At 43.0% G+C, this 13,028-nt stretch overlaps 1 protein-coding gene across 1 annotated transcript in view; it reads left to right on the forward strand.

Moving 5' to 3' along the window:
• The window catches only part of TMC7 (transmembrane channel like 7), a 49,131-nt gene extending 43,829 nt beyond the window's left edge, over window positions 1-5,302 (forward strand). Inside the window, exons 14-16 of the mRNA XM_087815106.1 lie at window positions 254-409; window positions 2,918-2,996; window positions 3,926-5,302. Coding sequence (XP_087671232.1) covers window positions 254-409; window positions 2,918-2,996; window positions 3,926-3,991 — 301 coding nt within the window. The 3' untranslated portion in view covers window positions 3,992-5,302. The remainder of the gene's footprint in view (window positions 1-253; window positions 410-2,917; window positions 2,997-3,925) is intronic.
• The last annotated feature ends 7,726 nt before the right edge of the window (window positions 5,303-13,028 follow it).

Genomic DNA, 13,028 nt, shown 5'->3' on the forward strand with positions numbered 1-13,028 from the left:
TATTCTGGATTTGTCTAATTATTGTCTTATGGTATCATTTAACTTGTTTTGTCCTGAATTTCCTGTAAGTTAGAAGTCAGGTCTAGAGATTTGATGAAATTTCAGGGTAAGCATTTTTGACCAGAATATTCCAGAAGGTCATGGGGTCAGGCAGTTCCTCACAGGTTACTGTTAACAAAGCCTCGTTGGGTGTGTAGAGGAACTCAGCCTGGGCGCACACCTCTCATGAGCTCCTCGGCCTGTGTCCTGGCAGCATCCCTTCCTCGAAAGCTTGTGGGCCGTTCACCAACTACAACACCACATGGGAGGTGGTTCCCAAGACGGTGAGCACCTTCCCCAGCTCGCTGCAGTCCCTGGTCCACGGCATCACGTCGGAAGCCTTTGCAGTGCCTTTTTTCATGATCATCTGGTGAGTAAGAACCACCTGGACCCCTGTGAGCATCTCCCCTTGAAGCACGTGGGCTTCTCTCTACTGGCAAATGGGAGCTCACCTGCTACACTTTCGATGTTATGAACCTTTCTGAGCCTCACTTTCCCGTCTCTAAAATGGGCATAATAATAGTAATTCTTTCAGAGGATCCTTGAGCACGTTCAGTAAGATCCCACATATAAGGCTCTTAGTCCAATGCCTGACTTATAAAAACCCAATAAGCATTGCCTATTATTACTGATGAGTCACAAAATCACTTGCTTTTTTAAAAAAGAAACTGATTATTGAGCAAAGAAGTTTATGCTCTCATAAACTTGAATCTTGGCTCTACCACTTATAAGCTGTGTGGCCTTGAGTCATATATATATAAATGGAGGCTCTAAAAGGATATATATGTATATCCTTTTAGAGCCTCCGTTTCCTCACCTGGAAAATTGGGATAAGAATGGCACATACCAGATAAGGTTTCGAGAAGAAGAAATGTGGTAACGCATGTAAAGTGCTTAGTAGAGGAGCTGGCCACTAAAGGCTCAGGAAATGACGTGATACATGCAGGGATGACAGGGTCTCTGCCACACGGTGGTTCACATTGTGTGTGAGGGTAATTCTAACACGAATGTGTACTGAAGCCTAACTCTGTGCTAGGCATTGTTCTAATCACAGTGGGTCCTCATTATTCATGGATTCCAGGGTTTTTTCCCTGTACTGTCAGTGTGCCCACTCACTAAAAGATGTTTGAAATCTCAAAATCTGTACTTGCAGCAGCTTTCACGGTCGTTTGTGGACACGCCTGAGTAGGGAAAAATTTGAGTCTTGCCATGCAGCCTGGGCTTGTGCAGGCTGCTGTAACAGAATGGCGCGGGCTGGGTGGCTTGGAAACAACAGGGGCTTCTCCCAGTTCTGGAGCCTGGAAGTCCAAGGTCAAGGTGCCAAATAGTTGCATGAAGACCCTTTTCCAGCTTTCAGACTTCTCACTGTGTCCTTACAGGACAGAAGGGGCCTGGGAGCTCTCTAGAGTCCCTTTATCAGGATGCTAATCCAAACACGAGGGCTCCGCCTTCATGACATAATCCCCTTCCAGAGGCCCCACCGTCTGACACTGACACGTTGGGCATTAGGATTCCAGCATGCAGATTTAGGGAGGGACCCAAATATTCAGACCAGAGCATGCACCCTCCCAGCTGAGGTCGAACCAGGCCTTAAGTTTACTGCCTTCTTGTTTTGGTTCTCATCCCATAAACAAATGTCCTTTTTGTAATCTATTTAGTGCCATGTTTCTTGCATTTTATGCTTTTGGTTGGTGATTTCACTGTGTGAAATGACCCCAGGCGTAGTGCTGAAGTACTGTGTAGTGTTCCTAAGTGCAAGAAGGCTGTGATGTGCTTTATAGGGAGAATACGTGTATTGGATAAGCTTCATTCAGTCGTGAGTTACAGTGCTGTTGGCTGTAAGTTCAATGTTAATGAATGTTGAATGTTTTTAAACAGAAACAGGGTTATGTATTGATAACCTTTCTCAATAAACGGGAAACATAAGACAAAGTACTGATCAGTTGACAAAACTGTTGTGACTGCTCATAGGAACCTAAGCCTGTATTTCCCCTAAGGGCATTGGTTCAAAATTCACCAATTCAGTATTCCTGGAGACTTTATAGAATATAACTGCCACAAATAACAGGAATTGATTGTCCCTTACATGCATTAACTCACGAAATCATCACAGTTACCCTATTATGTAGACATTGTTACGGTAAAATCCCACCATAATGCAAGAAGTGGGCCAAAAAATTCATTTGTTAAAGGCAGGATCCCTTTGATGAGATTAAGAAAATGACCTGGGCGAGCTGCGCAGCCAACCAGCCTGGATCCGAGGATCGTGGGATTCAGCTACTCCATCCTAATTTGTTCACCCCAGCTGTGGCACCCTCTGGAGGTGGTTGCCTGATCTGGCTTCAGCATCTTTTGAGGACCATTCTTGCCCTTGACTGTGGGGACTTCTAGAAGAATATTGTTGATATCAGGGATTCCAGTGGCCCTCATTTCCTCTGCCCTATCTGGGGAGATAGGACAGGAAACCACCTTCCCTTCATGGAATGAGCTTGCTTGCTGTTTCCCTCCACTCCACTTGCCCCACTCCTCAAAGACAATAACTTCCACCACCACCACCCCATTTGAGATTTAGGGCTGCACAGAAAACAGGAGCCAATTGCCAGTTGCTTTTATTCAAAATTGTATTATCTTAGGCTTGATATCACTGGGTTTTACTGTATTATCCCCATTTTACAGATGAGAAACTGAGGCCAGAGAGATTCCACAGTGAACATTCACCCCTCTGACTCTTTCTGATGCCCTCTGTTTGGAAGAGCTGTGGGTTTTCTTTTCTTGTTCTAATGAGTAAAATTGTTCCAGATGAAACCTGTAGGGTTGTTTTTCTAGTGGCCTTCAAATGATACCAACTCCCTAGTGACCACTTTACCTTGTATTGCAGCCTCATTATGTTTTATTTCATTGCCCTGGCCGGAGCACACAAGCGGGTGGTCGTCCAGCTCCGGGAGCAGCTGTCCCTGGTAAGGAAGCATGCAGGTCCAGAGGGTCGTGGCTGGGGACATTTACCCAGGACATCTAGCAGAAAATGACGCGTTTCCCAGGAATTTTACAGCCCCCCTCCCCACCACTCCCCCAAAACTCTGCCTTCAGGCCAAGCCTCTTCCAACTTCATTTGTTCCTTCAACATATATATAGGGTGTCCCCAAAAATGGATACACATACATTTTTTGATAGCTCAATTGATGTTTCTTTCTTTTTCGATTTAACCCATTGGAATTAATAATTATTCAAAGTGTGTATACATTTTTGATACTATGCTGAGATACAGTGCTGAAGAACAGGGACAAGATTGCTAAGTAGTGAAAGAAAAAAGATTCTGATAGCAATAACTGCTGAGCAGATAATACAAACCAGGCAGAATGGCACGTGGGCCATTTGCTGCCGTAGCTGGTGGCCAATGAAGGCCTCTTTGAGGAGGTGACTGACATTGTAGTTGAGACTTGAACCATGAGCGGGAGCTGATTGTGGGAGGTGTCGGGGTGAGTAACAGGCAGAGGCCACAGCCAGGGAATGAGCTGGGTGCTCCCGGGGGCTGGGAGGGAGGGTGGTGTGGCCGGGGAGGCAGAGTGATGTTTGAATTGCAGCCGGAATCTCAGCATAGCCTGACGGCTCTGGGCACAAGTTTGGGTGGAATCTGAGTGTGACAGGAGCCACCGGTGGGTGTGAAGCAGAAGCCTGATGTGCATTTTCAGAGGATCATTGGCCGCTCTGCGGACCAGGGGCTGTGGAGAGGGCAAGAGCGAGAGAGACTGACCAGTCTGGGGCCATTACAGTCATCCGATGTTCAGGATCCTTAGCCTCGTGTCTGACAGGCAGTTTAGCAGGTCGAAATAATGGTATTTGTTTCCAAGTATATGGAACGTGCTCTTGAACCGATTTCTTCTTTTAGGAAAGTCGTGACAAGCGGTATCTGATCCAGAAACTAACAGAAGCCCAGAGGGATGTGAGGAACTGACTAGACTGCTGGTGAAGATGCTGCTGCCAGTTTATAAGCTGACCCAGGGACCTGCCAAGCCTGCAGAGCCCACCCGGGTTTTACGCGACATTGAAAAAAGTCTATTTTTCAGGAGTTCGGGGCTTTCCTGCAGGTGGCTTCCTGTGCATAGCTGCGGTGGGCATGTTTACGCGACCCAGATCCTACGTGGGGCTTTGGTGAATTAGGAAAGCAGGTTCAAGACCAAGTCTTTGCCTGTTGACCAACCACTCAGTGGCTACACCGATGAACTGACTTAAGAAGCTGTTTAAGCTTTTACACCAAAAATGGAGGAGAGACCTTATCTGTTTTTAAGAGCTTATTTGTTTTGCTTTTAAAGTTAACTGTGGAGGTCATCTGTTTGTGAGGCTGGGGTCATTCTTTTAAACCAGGTCCTAGGGGTTTACGCCGAGAAGTGTCCCTTAAGTAGTGACCCTTTTGAATGGTTCTGTAGACTTAAAATGAAACCTGATATATTTTAAATGAAGAGAAAGCTTTGAAGCATGATTTTTGGAACAGGTGGTGGGAACATGGAGGAGATGGCTATGTAATTTCAGCCAGTTGGTAGTAATATGAGAAAAGCTATTCCTGCTGTTTTGAGTTAACAGTTTCTGAATGTCCTAGATTAAGCCTTAGGAGGGGGACTGCTGCTGGATGGCAGTGATTTCTTAGCTCAGCCTTATTACTCAGGGGACAGCTGCCTTTAAGGGCCTGGATAGTCACAAGCCTTCAGTTCCCTTCCCGTCCTGAGTTCGGAGACTTGGCAGAGGGCCCTGCACCATCAAAATTAAGAAGCAGACAAAGTTTGTTTCTCAGTCCTCCAAGTACCATTTCCCTTCCTGCACTGAAGTCTCTATTTCTGAAGGATGCTGTACATTTCAGAGCCAGGCTGGAAAAGGCTGTTGAGTGTTTACTTGAGTTGTGGGTTTATGTGCATAAGTGTTTGGAGATGTGTGTTGCAGCTCTACCTGTTAATCAGACCAGTCTATGCAGGCGTACCAAATGAGACTGAATATTATTTTCTTAAATACACATTTTCAAATTGTTCAGGACTATTGTTGGTTTTCTTGTGCTTAAAAATTTAAACACAAGTGCCTTTATGTTACAAAACATGCAGAGTACCTCTTAAGATTTCCATTACAGTAAACTGTATGCAATAAATACCTCATCATAAGCTTTCCAAAATAGATAGGTCTGAACTTCTTAACATAAGCCTAAGTTATTGTTTAATGTGATAAGGTTTCATTTTTATATCTTCAGATCACTTTCAATATACTTCAGTTTTGCAATGTACCGTTTGAGGCTGCCTTCCTTTCACTGACTTTAACCCTTTCCTGGGGGTAGCCTGGAATTTCACCCTGGCTGCAGGTTTCAGGAAGCTGCTGCTATTAAGAACATTTCCCGCCCTCTCCACCCCTCATTACAGCTTACACATGGCTGTATACTTGCCCCTTGCCCCAGGCCATTTACTTTCCTCCCACCAAGTTAGCATTAATGTGGGATATTTTTGTAACTGTGAGACCAATGAGCTTTTCAGGCTTTTTCTGTCTTGTTAAGGTTTATAACTTTCTAAGTTTAAAAACTAGTATCATGGAATTTGGAGTAAACAAAAGTTCATTCCACCTTCACTTTAAACAAATTTCCATTTGGGGCATTTCTGCCTAGTGTATTTATGTATATAATGATCTTGCTTCACCATACTTCTGAGGATAGTCAGTTTCTGTGCGTGTGTGTGTGTGTGTGTGTGTGTGTGTGTGTGTGTGTGAAAGAGAGAGAGAGAGGGGGAAAAGAGATGGAAGCTCTGTTTTCTTTCCCTATTATAAAACTGATACTGAAATATGCTAATATATTTAAGTGCTAATTTGCATATCTCTTGAATGTTTTTATATATGTATTTTGATAACTTAAATAACTTTAAGTGATGTCTGTATAATTGTTCTGGTGCAGCTCTCGCTAACAAATGTGCATGAAAACTACTGATTAAACAGTCTCGAAGGTTTTTCAGTGTGAATGTATATATTTGAATTTGCATAGGCTTCTTGTCAATAATCAAGCAAGCATGGAAAATTATAAGTTTGTAAGGTTGTTCTTTGCCTTTCCCTAGAATCAGAGAGAAAAAAGAAGTGTTTAATTGTAGGAAATCATCAGATGAATGTTTTGAAGACTCCCTGAAGCTGAGGGATGTGTGTGTGTTTTAAACGTAAAAGACATAAAATTATTTTAAGCACTCCCCCAATACTGGACACTAAATGGGTCCGAGGCTGCCTGTCACTACTTGGGCCAAATGAAGTAGAGACAGGGTTAAATCTTTATGAGCGTTTATTCCAGTAATGCCAGCAGTATGGGGAGAGCAGCAGGTTATCCTGGGAATTCTGCCCTGACCCCCCTGGCTAGCTGGCTGATTAGATACGGGTGAGGGAGAAAGGGCTATGTGCAGCTGGAGCTGAGAGTGTAAAAGGGAAAGAGTAAGGGAGGGTCTGCGGTCTGGCCTTCAAGAGCCCAAAGTCCGATTACTGGGTGGCTAACCTATGATGTCACAAACAGCTCAGCCTGTTCCTAGGGTCAGAGAATGGTCAGTGTTCCTGAGGCAAGCGCCTGGAGGGTGTCAGGGTCCCGGCACAGCAACCAAGTCAAAGTGTGTCCTGTCCTTGGTCTGCTTTTAAAATGTATTTTCTTCTTGCAACACATCCTCCAGTTTCCCGAGGTCTATAAGAAAACCTCTTATCTATAGTTAGTAAGATGAATAATCACTAAACAACTGTGGTACAGTTCTGAGTATGTGCTCTTCCCCCTGTGACCCCATCCCACCCAGAGGTAACCACTACTAATGATGTTTATTTTATTCTCTTAGAAAATTATAATACATACTCAAGGAGATATATTTATGTGATTATATGAAAAGTGTATTTCTGAGCTTCTCCCTTTTTTCTCATTAATAACATCTTGAAGATCTTTCCAAATAAGTAGTGGCACATCCTTTTTAATGGCTACATAGCATTCCATTATATCAGTGTGTTACCGAACTCCAGGAATACACAGCTTGGGGTGTTATATTCAAGAACGAGATGTGACCCTGGCTGGACAGCTCAGTTGGTTAGAGAGTCCTCCTGATATGCCAAGGTTGCAGGTTTGGTCCCCGGTCAGGGCACATACAAGAATCAACCAATGAATGCATAAATAAGTGGAACAACAAATTGATGTTTCTCCCCCAGCCCCACCCCACTCTGCCCTTCCTCTCTCCCAAAATCAATCAAATTTTTTTTTTAAGGTTTAAGAAAAACCCAAAAAATGAGATGTGGTTGTCAGATGTAGTTGTCTCAAGGTAGTTTTATTTACTTGCAGCAAGTAAAGGGCACAGGAGATTCACAGGACATAAGCTCTGTCTCCCAAAGGAACCTTAGCCATTCCTTATAGATACACTATTTGGTTAGTTATACATTGATTTCTTCTTTGCAGTTGGCTACATTTACCCATTGAGTTCCTGTCAAGCTCATCCTGTTTATAGCTGCATCTGCCAAACACTGGGCTATATTTTAACATTGAACAAGAATAGCATTTAGTAAGAACCACCCTAACCCTAACCTTGAGACCCTTGTACCATCTAACAAATGATTACTTCCAGAAGGATTCCCTCTCTGCTGGATACATAGTTTGTATTAGGCCCCAACCCCCACCCCTTAAAAACACTAGGAGCTGGAATTTTAAAAGTGCCCCCAGCATTTCTCTGTATCTTTGTTCTGCCCCATTCTGCAATGACAAAATAGTCTCATCCAGGAAAAGAGAAGAATCCAGTTAGGCAAGTCTTTGGTTTGAATTAATTAGTGAACTGGCAAACTAAATTCCTGCAGCTACATTATCTGAGTGCAGCTCACCATGTGTAAGTACTGGAGAAGAAAGGAATTAATTTTTCTAGGTTGGCACTGCAAGATCAGCTAGAACTTCTGAATGTCCCTTCTTTATATAGGATGTGGCTCTATTAGTAAATTTTCATCTGGTGTGTTTTTTCCCCAATGCATAGGATGTGCCTGGGACATGGAATGGCTTTGCCACAAATTAAGCATAATTGTGTAATTTTGTACAGATATCTTCACCTTTCTGGGATAAAGTTCCCTTATCTTTAAATAGAAAGATAAGACATACAATCACTTTTATTTTTGAGGATTGAATTAGGGAAAAATATGCTTTTTCTTGCCCTAGCTGATTTGGCTCAATGGTTAGAGCGTCAGCCCAAAGACTGAAGGGTCGTCTTGAGTTCGATTCCAGTCAAGGGCACCTACCTCAGTTGCAGGCTCCAGGCTCGATCCCCGCCACGGTCTCGGGGCCTATGCAGGAGGCAACCTATCAGTGTGTCTCTCTCACATTCCTGTTTGTTTCTGTTTTTCTCTCTCTCTCACTCTCCCTCCTTCCCTTCCACTCTCTCTGAGAAGCAATGGAAAAAATAACCTTGGGTGAAGATTAAAAAAATAAAAATTTAAAATATGCCTTTTCTTTTTGAAATTTTGTTCTTCATTATAAAAATTATTGTTTATTATAGAAAATGGAGAGAACACCGAAAGCTGCAGAGAAAAAAAGGAAAAATGATGTATGAGCAATATTTATGGATAGCCACTGTTAAACTTGGCAAAATTCCTTTTAACATAGAAAGTACAAAAGGAGGGAGGGTGAGAAGAGAAAAAAATGTTGCTACTCATTTCTTTTTCACTTAACATACATAAGTGTTTTCTTCTGTTATCAGAAGTTCTTTATAAACATTGCAATGGGCTACATAATATTAACATCATATAAATGAATCTTTTAAAAACATTCCCTTGCTACTTAACATTTTGTTTCCATGTCTTCCTGATAATAACTGGGACATGCATAAATCTTTGTCAACATTTTTCCTTCTTAGAGACCTAGAAGTGGGATTACAGCAAAATTTGGAACATTTTAATGCTTTTGAGAGCCAGATTTACACTCCCAGGAGCTTGTACATTAGAATGTTACATCATCCTCTCTCTCACTAAATATTTGGGTTTAAAAGGCTATATTAGTTCATCATAACTTTAAATTATTGCAGTGTATTAAAGTAATTTGAAAACAATTGGCAACTTCAATTATTTTACAAGAGCTGTGCTCTTTAAATGTTTTATAATAACTTGGATAAAAGATTTTATATGTATACACACACATATGTGTGTATATACACACACACATATGTATAAACATGTGTGTATGTAAAGTAGAAATCGAAAGCCCCTTTTTCATAATACCAACCCTCTGAAGTTCAATGTAAATGTGTTGTTATATATCCTTCCAGATAGACATCTTTGATTTTTTTTTGCCCTTACATACATACTTTATACATTCAAAAAATTATTTCCATTGGATAGATCCCTAGAAGTAGGATTGCTCTATCAATGGATATACATTTTTTTTTTTTATATACATTTTTAAATTTGTCTTTATTGAGAGAATTTTAGGTTCTCCCATTCTCCTTCCTACCTTCCCCCACTCCACCCCAGGCCTTCACCACACTATTTTCTGTGTCCACGGGCTATGCATATATGCATATAAGTTCTTTGGTTAATCTCTTTCCATCCTTCCTCCCCCTTCCCTCTGAGATCCATCAGTCTGTGCCATGCTTCCATGCCTCTGGACCTATCAGCGAAAGTACCCACCCGGTAGACAAGTGGATAAAAAAGCTGTGGTGCATTTACACCATGGAATACTATGCAGCTGTAAAAAAGAAGGATCTCATACCCTTTGAGACAGCATGGAGGGACCTGGAGAGTATTATGCTAAGTGAAATAAGTCAGCTAGAAAAAGACAAGTACTAAATGATCTCACTTATATGTGGAATCTAATGAACAAAATAAACTGATGAACAAAATAGGTCCAGAGGCATGGATATGCATTTTTAAACATTTCCAACAAAATTTCCTCTAAAGACTTCATTTCTTAGAGCAGGTTTAGATTCAAAGCAAAATTGAGAGAAAGGTGCAAAGACTTCCCGTACACTCACTACCCCGCACATGCACAGCCTCCCCCATCATCGCTCTGTGCTACCAGAGTGGCACATTCCTTCCAACTGATGAACCGACACTGATACACTGAATATGCACTTTTAAAAGTATGAAATATGTTGCTAAATCTCCTCTCCCCACCCCAATCCCCAAGAAACCAATTTGCACAGATAGAAGTGCAACCAACAGTGAAGTGGGAAACAAAAAATACGTGTTCTCTGCAGAAAATCTAAAATTTTAAGCACTTTGTCAGCCCCGTTATTTAGACGTAACACTACTGACCACGTGGCGAATTTAATTTCAGCATGTAATTTCCACTACTTTGAAGTGGACATGGGATAAAGACAGAGAAAAATATTTTTCCACGTTGGTAAATCACAAAGTACAATGGTTATGCCAATAAATGAATTCACTCATGGCCCTCTTTCCCAGGAATTTAGTTGAGAAATCTACCCCGTCGAAGATGGGAGCAGGATGGGGGCATGGGTGGAAAGGTGAAGGGGTTTAGAAGTACAAATTGGTAGTCACATGAGCGTCTGGGGGATGTAAAGTACAGCCTAGGGAATGCAGTCAATAATACTGTATAACACACGGTGTCAGACGGGTACTAGATCAGTGATCACTTCATAAGTCATATAAATGTCTAATCACGGGATTGTACACCTGAAACTAATATAATATTGTACGTCAAGTGTAATTTAAAAATTAAAAGAGTAAGTAAATCTATAATTTAAAAAAATCTTTATCACCAAAGAGAAATTTAGCATTCTCACCTCCATGGCAACCCACGGCTCCTTCAGCTCTCTAAGTGATTGATAAGGACTGCATCCAATAGAATCTTTTCATTTGCGATTTCTAACCAATCGCATGGAAGCAGAGGCCTAGGGGCGTTCCCACCTAAGCAAAGACGGGCAGCGTCTTCTACACGTCCGTCGTGCGTCATCAGTTTGCGCCAAGGGCACGTTTGGGCGGCGTGGACCAAGGGAGGAGTTGCCTTGTTGTTGGGGCAATGAGCTGCGCCCGGGTCATGGCGTCCGGCTCCCTGTGGCGGCTGCGCGCGGGCGCCCCACGGAGGTCTCTCTCAGGTAAAGCAGGAGCGTGTCCGCGGCCCTGCGCTGGGCGGCAAGCCGGGGAATTTTCGCCGGCAGTTTGGACCGGAGAGGTTACGGGGGAGACGTTTACATACGTCACAGGGCTGCGACGGAGCGCGGCTGACGGACGGGACGCGGCGGAGCCGGCGGCTGGGCGGGGCCGGCAGGGCGCCGGGAATGCGGGCGAGGCGGGGATGTTTTTTTGCCAGGACTGTGCGGCGGCCGCGTGGGGTTGACGCGTTGGGGGATTGCGCACCTGTGCGGTCACGTCACTGAGGGTGTGGTCGGAGTTCCCGGCTGAGGGCCGCTGGGGACTTGGAGAGTCCAGCTCCCCGTGGGTGTCATGGTTGCCTTCGCTCGCGGCCGCGTCAGGCCGCGTGTAGGCGGCGGCCAGCGTCTGCTGCCCCCCATCCCGCCCCAGAGCTCGTCGGAAATGCAGATTCTCAGGCCCCTCCACTGACCCGTTGGGTCGCCATACCCGTCTGTAGTATTTTAACAAGCCTCTGAATGAATTGTGTACATTAGAAAGTTTGAGAAACACCAGGGGAGCGGAAGGGGCCTCGAATTTGGAGAAGGGAGACTTGGGTTTGGGTCCCGGCTTCTCCTTTTCTCGGTTCATCTGAGCTGCTGCAGAAAATTGTTGTGGGGTCTTTTTGTCAAAGTTGAGTCGTTCGTGTGCCACCTTCAGGATTTTGCCTTATTAGCAATACCACTGGTGCTTTTGATTATTAAATATATTCTATAACCGCGTGGCATTTTTAAATTGAATAGGTTCAGGGAAACTAAGTCTCTATGGTAAACAGAAGACCAGTATTGCATGCCGCCAATAGAGTAATTATCAAGTAATCAATACACGGAGAACAAAAAGTTATTAAGTTGTATTAGATACTATTGCCTACCAAGGCTTGAGCCCAAGACCATCTTTTTTTTTTTTTTTTTTTTTTTCCTGGTAAAAAAGGGAGATTGGCAAGTGTCAGGAGGGTGTTCAAGATCTGTCAGCCATAAACAGACCAGTCTCCTTGATTAAATCAAAAGGATCAGAAGAGAATTTAAAAGAGAATAACTCTTACTACGTGGGTGTTATTTAATGTACGTTCATAAGCCATGTAAGATCTTCCCATATACCACTTAAAATCACCTGGGTAACTTTATTGGTATATGTTTCACACTTTGGAAAACAAAAAATATAAAACGATGCATTTAAGAGCTTCTAGCACTCCCCCTCAAGTTTGTTTATTTTTAAAGATTTTTTAAAATTGATTTTTAGAGAGAGGAATGGAAAGGGGGAGAGAGAAAAACATTGATGTAGAAGCGACACATCAGTTGGCTGCCTCCCCCACGCCCCCTGCTGGGGACCAAGTCTGCCTGGGGCATGTGCCCTGACCAGAATCAGAGGGGCAGCCTGTAACTGAGGCGCACCGGCAGGGCTTATTTATTTTTTATAGTGTGTGACAATACAGGCCAAACTCGGGGGATTGTTGAACATAAATTGTCATGCTGCTTTGTTGAGCCAATAGGCATAACAGATTAAGAATCTTTTTTCTTTTCATTTACAAAGTTACCTTGCTTCCTAAATCTCATTTTATCTTCACAAAAACTCAGTAAGAAAGGTTTTATTATTGTATGTTTTCCCCTAAAAGGGAAAGAACCTGATTATTACCAATTTTATATATAAGAAATGGCAATTCTGATTTCTCCAAGGTTAGCGTTTGAGACAAGACATATTTTCTGACCCTGGCCCTGTGCCTTTTCTGTGGTCCCTTCATACTTACTAAAGACACCTCTCAGAGATGGTGAAAAGATAGAAATGGCAAATACTATGACAATCCTCCATATCTCCCCCCCCACCTCAAATCATTTATTAGGTACCTGAATCTGAAAAGGTGGTATAGTACTAGGAACAGTCTAGTATGTTTTTAATGT

Source organism: Miniopterus natalensis, chromosome 3 (assembly GCF_054644295.1).
Source record: "Miniopterus natalensis isolate mMinNat1 chromosome 3, mMinNat1.hap1, whole genome shotgun sequence".
Taxonomy (NCBI): Eukaryota; Metazoa; Chordata; class Mammalia; order Chiroptera; family Miniopteridae; genus Miniopterus; species Miniopterus natalensis.